Here is a 6670-nt window from a genome sequence, read left to right as displayed (position 1 = left end):
AGTCACGAGTACCTCTATAGAGAGTGAGATCTTGTGTTACTTGGGCGGGTAGGTCTTACCTTCACACAGAGCTCACGATACATCGCTGTGATTTTCTTAAGACTAGCGGCCGCTAGGATACGAAGGTCTTGATCGAGGATTCCCGAGAGAAGAAGAGAAGAAAGCGTTTTCAAGAGAAGCTGTGCATACGATACGCTCAACCCTGCAATCTTCGGCGCAACATGCAGATAAGAAGAACGGCGAGTAGCTAAAGCAAAGAAATCGGCATGCGTGATAATTCGCAAGCCTTCCGGAATTCCTCCTTGTCTTCCTTCAAGCTCTTGAAACGCTGCAGCCGCGGCTCGTCTACAGGAACCAATAGAGAAATCACGAAGATCATGAATGTATCTATACACACGCATATACGCCTATGGGGCACTTACACACGTAGTTACCTACCATGCCCGTAGAGAGCGAGGGAATCTTGGCGCATACACAAATCAGAATGAGAGAGGAGACATGTTCTATGTAGATCCACCATTGGTGTATAGGCTACTACAGGGCATGCAATCACTATACTTCATACTCACCATACACCTCTATAGATACACGTACATAGATACTCGTACATCATGGTTTGACGTGTACATCTTCTCGGACGGGCGNNGCGCGAAAATGGAAGAAGAAAAATAGGAGATGCGGAAGCAGAAAAAAAGCTGAGCAGAGACAAGACGAAAATTACGATAAGATCTTCACAGGCTCTCTCACATATACAGACAATGAGACGAACACCATCACGTCTATGTAGACACAGGTAGAGAGAGAGGGCCTGTCCATAAACTATGTGCCAAGGCTATCTGTGAGAAAAGGAATGTTTGCAAACAAGCTTAGTAGAGAATACACGCCCTTCATACGTGGCCAACTACCCAACCAACTCCACGCCAGACAGACAGACAGACCTACCTACGTCTATGCGAGTATATGCACGCGAGCGCCGTTCTTTTGTATCGCAGTATAAGACATAGTATTGGCATGCGCTTGTAGACTTAGATATATGTAGTCAGATGAGTGCCTGTATTAGGGTAGAAGTAGATGCGTATCTGCCTATGTCTATACTGATCTGCACAGAGACCTATGATACGGCATGAAGAATGTATTTTGAGGCACGGAATGAAAGAGATCTCTTTGGTATGAGGGTGATAAGACGGACCGACAATTGACATCTCTATCAAAGAGAGAGACAAGAAGAAGAGAATGTGAAAGAGGAAGAAGTTCTTTCTCGAGTTCAAAAGTATCATAGTAAGATCTTGCAATGCTCCACACCGCATAACATGCTGCGTCACGTAGAGCTGTCTCCGCTTGATCTTCACCTCCACCTTGTCCTCCTATGCCGTCCTCCGTATGAAAAGAGAGAGCTAGGCGTAGGAGCGCACAGCAAGAAGAAAGGCGCGATAGAGAAACAAGACCTCTACGAAGANNATAGGAACAACAACGAGAAACAAGACCTCTACGAAGAAGTTCAGCTAGGGCAAGCATGTGACCATGCCATAGGCGCTTAGATGAGAGAGATGAAGAGAGAGGGGTAGAATCCAGGGAATCTAAGATATTCGCTACAACCTACAGAAAAGGAAAGAAGAGAAAAAGAAACGTAACGAGCTAAAGGAAAACTGTGAGGTGAGGCCTGCGAGTGGTTAAAGAAAGAGAAGATAAGAAAAAGCGTAGAAAGGAACACGAGCATGAATGAATGAATGAATGAATTGTGTATAATGCACTACCATAGACTGAGGAGTTCCACGTTAGCTGCGTAGGCATGACTAGCCATAGAAGGGACAACGAAGGTTCACGGGAGTAATTGAGAAGATCTACACGAACTTCTATAAATAGGTACAATGGAATACAAGCAGGCCAGGCGGACTGAGAGGTATTCAAATCCCTCCCTTGCGAGACATGAGAATTGTTAGGGAGACAGACATAGGCTTAAAACTCCTTTCGAAAAAATGAAAGATACTCTACAGACTGAGTCAGCAGACTACAGATAATATATAGCCAGGTAGATAGATACGCATATATTTCGACTCGCGTGAGAATGGGGGAAAGAGACAAGAGCCTCGCATAACTCACATATCTGGCGACAATCTATACAATTGTGTCTACGTATATACACGATACGGCAGATACACTTGGGAAGGTTGATAGAAGATATAGGAGATTTGACCTCGGACCTGATCTGCGAAATCTTTCGGGAGCCTTAAGACGACACGTGCAACTCCCTTAGCACATGCCCATCTGACTGTACTATCTTTGTCTGAGATGCCATTCAATAAGAGATCTAGGACATCTTCAACTTCTTCGGGAACTTCTTCTTCATCTTCTTCCTCCTCTTCGTTAGTCTGGTTATGAAAAGAAGTGGATGACGATGGCTTTTGATCTGAAGAAAAAACACCCCGTTGTTCTCCGACCTCTCTTGCTTGTGAAGAAGAAGGATCCTGGTTCTGAAGAAGTAGGCTGACAAGACACCTGGCATTTGGAGTGTATCTCCACCTTAAAGAACGATGATCCATAGGAGGAAGGAGAAGTGTTGATAGACGAGCAGCACAGCTACATCTCAGTTTTCTGAAGAGAGATGAATTCTCGGCTATGACTCCCCATCTTGCCGGTGTTGTTGTTGCCGCTGTGGTGGTTTCCCCAGGTGTATGTACACTCGAAGATCCTAAGCCAAGAACACAAAAAATCTGAGGAAGTTCTGGAAGTACGGCGTCTCTTTCGATAAACTTCAGAATCTCATTCAAAGCTCTCAACGCTGAGAAGACAACATATCAGCATAAAAAGACATCTGGGATGAAGCTTTGGAAGATTCATGAGCAAAACCTACAGACTCAGATAGAACAACTGCCTATAAAGTGGTGTACATACACACGAGTGAGGTTTAGAGTAAACGAGATGAGCATGTATAGGGAGGAACCTGAGAAGAGAAGGACACAGAGGATATACGTGTATATACTCTGTCCCAGCCACATTGTTGACTTATGTATCCTGCCAAACACATGTGCGCATGTCTGCATAAAAATCATCGCTTTGTGCAGTCCCTCTTTGACGTCCAGGAGGTCTACGGATGCGTATGTATCTGCAGAGAGACACGGAGACATGCTACGTGTGTAACAACACCCTCCATTATACATATGCAAGTGCACGCTTAAGTCTACAAAGACGAACTATACCCCGCTAAAATAGATTCTCTATACCGCCCTCGATCACTACGTCAATGATGAGAGATCATGTACACCAGTGACAAGGTAACCTGCAGAGTCCAAGCCATTTGTTACGAGCTTCTACGAGAGCGTAGCTTTCTCATCCTCGGCCAGGAGCATATCTATTTCTCTCTTCGTAATGTGTACGTGTGCACTGAGAGCCTACGCCCCTACGCAACCATCACCTCACAATCCAAAGAAAAAAGAAGCATCCCCCAAGCGAACACAAGAAATGTCATCTATTCATGCGTCGATAGAAAGGAGAGAAAAGAGGTGACAGAGTAAATCCGAAACCGAAGATAACTTGGCAGTCACACGGAAGTGGTACAAGTAGATCTAGAGTTCTACACGAAAAAACACTTCCATGCATATATATATATATGTATATATCTCTATAGGTTTATGCATGTCCGTGTAGAAACGTCTGCCAGTGTCGAGATGCATTCTAATGTTTGTCGCGATGACGTCACGCAGACTTCACGGTGCATGCATATAGAAGTATATCTAGAGAGAGAGATACATAGGTTTAGATAGAGCTTTTGAGCCAAGACAGCGGGTGTCTACACACCATTTGCTTGAGCGAATAGAGGGATAAGAGTGTCCTGCTGAAATGACGACGGCAGAAGAAGGGGATGCTGCGACTTCTGTATGCTGTCTGCTCCTTTCCCAATTTCTTTGTGATCTTCGTTTTCGCCAAGTCTATCCTTCTCATTCCAACCCCCCCCTGAAGACGTTGAAGATATTTCTTGTCTTGCGCCCCCAGAGGGATGGAGAATTTGCCGACAGAAAAGAAGAAATTGTGAGAAGAGCTTATGATTCTTCCGACTTACAACATCTGAACGACTAAAGAACCGAGCTAATACAACGCATGCAGCGTCACTAGCATTCGTACTTGAATACCGTATGTAGGCTTCTGTAAGAGATAGAATTTTCATGCTTAAACTTCCTTCTTCAAGACTTGTCTCATAAGCTTTGAGAGAATCTGATTGCGTAGAAGACTTCTTCTCCTCCTTCTGAAGATGTACGTCATAGCGAGTACTATCGGTCTTTCTTTCCTGATGGAGAGACGTGCTGTTGGTCTGTCGGGAAGAAGAAGAAGAGAGTGAACTATCTAAGATAGCTAGCTTGAAAGGTGCAAGGACAGCAAGAGAGATCCAAATAAGAAGTGTATAATGACTACTCCATAAAGGAAGCTGTAAAGCCGTTTTCTTTAGCTCTTCATAATCTTTGTCAATAACTCCAAGAAGATCTTTTCTTAGTTTCTTCATTCTCTCTTCTTCACTGGAATGCTTCTCGCTTATCATCGAAGCTTGAGATCCGGGTGTATAGGGATGGTCGATCATCCTAGGATGAGAGTGGCCTGTTGTGTGACTATTTGTTGAAGAAGATAAAGGAAGCGTAGAGTTCCCTTCCTGATGAGCTGAATGGCGGATCGAGTCTCCTATCTCTTTCTGATAAAGAGATATAGAGAGATCCATGAGAATCTCTAGGAGTTCAGGCCGCTGAGAGAAGAGAGGCCGGACAACCTTGTAGCCACGAACCTTACATAAAGCATAAAGAAAGTGAAGGAGAAGACGAAGAGATACACAAGAAGCAAGTTCTCGACATGCTGAAATGCTTGCCTTCAAAGAGTCACTTGATGGGAAAGAAGCATCCGTGTCGTCTGTGGAAGAAAAGCTACATGATGTATCAGACTTTGTTACGTGATTTGAGAGAGGAAGGGATGTATGGTGGCTATAGCGTTCTACGTCTTCTCGTCTGGTTTGTGTTTTGGTAAAAGAGAGAGGGAAAGAAGGATCAGAGGAAGAGGGGCAAGGAGAAGTGAGATTGGTCAGCGGTGCAATGGATTTCAGGTGTACAGACAGAAGATCAGTGACTGGTTCAACCATGAGAGTGAGATGCTTATCAAGAAGTGTTGGTAAATTTTGATACGTTTCGATGATCTTCACGCATTTCTTCATTAACGTGGTAGCTTCATTGGTGACTTTTGAAAAGGTTGATTTCTTCTTGCTGATGTAATGGTCTGATAAGTGACTTAAGAACACCTCTTCGTCTTTTCCTTGGAGCTCGGGTGTATATACACCCGAGCATAGATCACCGGTTATCTGGATAAGTTTATTCAACAGAAGGAAAAAGGTATCAGCTTCTCGGAAGTGATCTAAATAACTGTGAACTCCTTGATCTTCATCGTATTCATCTCCTTCTCCTTCGCCTTCTCTTCCCTCAGAATCTTCTAAAAGATCGCCTACGCCTCCATCTTTACAGGCGTCTCTTTCTTCCGCCTCTTTTCCTTCTGGGACTGCGGAAATCCCCATTTTGCAAAGAAAAGAGCGAAAGAAAAGTTCTCTTGGAAAGGAAAAACGTCGTAGCTACGTTTAGCTTGAAAGTGTTCCGTTACCCCATTCACTCATACATGGTGACAAGAGAAAAGAGCACGGAGTCAGAAAGCGGAAAGGCCTATACGAGGTTCTTCCTATACAGAGAGAATGGTAGGCAGTTTACTTAGGGGACAAGTTGATGAGTGTATCCATTTAGTCCGGCATTCCTTTCACCTGTGTATATACACTTGAAACGGAGTGTACGCGCAGTCAGACTGGAGTGTACATACACCTGGAAGGAGAAGTGCACGTACACTCAAGCGCTCCCAGGCGCAGTCACTCCACCCCCATCCGCAGACCCCAGCAGAGTAGTTTCGATAGTAAATGGTACAGAACCCCTGGGAACCTCACGTTCATACTTCAAATAGTTCCAGAAAGTAGAACAATATCGAAGAAAGAAGCCCAAGACCATTCAGCAAGTGACACCAACCCAGGAATTCGCCAGCACTCGGCTACTGATCCTCGACAAAACGAAGGACTCTATACGGCTCCCCGAAAAGAGAACTAGGGCACATCCTACGAAAGAAGAGAGAAGTCTTTCTTGAAAGGTACTCCAAGGAGGGGACGAGAAAGGAGAGACCTTCGTTCATTGATCTCTCTCCAAGACAGAGAGGAGCATAAGAAATGGTTCGGTGCGGCGAAAGTCGATTCAAACTCAAGGCCTGAACTGGAGCAAGTTCAAGATTGCTAGATGACTGCTGTTTCACTCAAACACACTCGAAGTATTTTTGAGAGATCTTTACTAGCTTCAACACGAAAGGAGATTGCAGAGGAAAGGAAAGAGAAGATTTGCTTCCGTACCTATGTTTGCAAAGAGAAAAGAAAAGAGCTTTTCCGCGAGGTGCAGTAGTACACATGGACCGAGCGAGTGTGGTCTTGAGAACACCAATTATGCGGAATTCAACTGAAGGGTATTGTAGCTGCATGCGGTGTCTTCTCAGTCTTGTCTAATGAGGAACTCCTGCACAAGACTTGAGCGAAAGAGAAGAAACGAGCTACTTGCTTCTCCTCTTTGCCTTTTCCTAGAAAAATCGTGAGGAGAAGAACCATCAAGGAGAGGATAGT

At 44.5% G+C, this 6670-nt stretch overlaps 1 protein-coding gene across 1 annotated transcript; it reads right to left on the bottom strand.

The window, feature by feature from the left end:
• Positions 1–14: 14 nt before the first annotated feature.
• Positions 15–6670, bottom strand: CSUI_005537 (beta-tubulin cofactor d; the record flags this gene model as incomplete). The annotated part of the gene is made up of 4 exons (XM_068065712.1): positions 3796–6670; positions 2202–2779; positions 1190–1596; positions 15–345 (listed from the first exon to the last, which is right to left on the bottom strand). The coding sequence occupies exons 1-4, from the start codon at positions 5540–5542 to the stop codon at positions 15–17; spliced, it is 3063 nt and encodes a 1020-aa protein (XP_067922319.1). The 5' UTR covers positions 5543–6670.

The sequence above is a fragment of the Cystoisospora suis genome (assembly GCF_002600585.1).
Source record: "Cystoisospora suis strain Wien I chromosome Unknown contig_2674, whole genome shotgun sequence".
Lineage (NCBI taxonomy): Eukaryota > Apicomplexa > Conoidasida > Eucoccidiorida > Sarcocystidae > Cystoisospora > Cystoisospora suis.
Note: the sequence above shows the minus strand (reverse complement) of the source record. Positions and strands in the feature narration are given on the sequence as shown.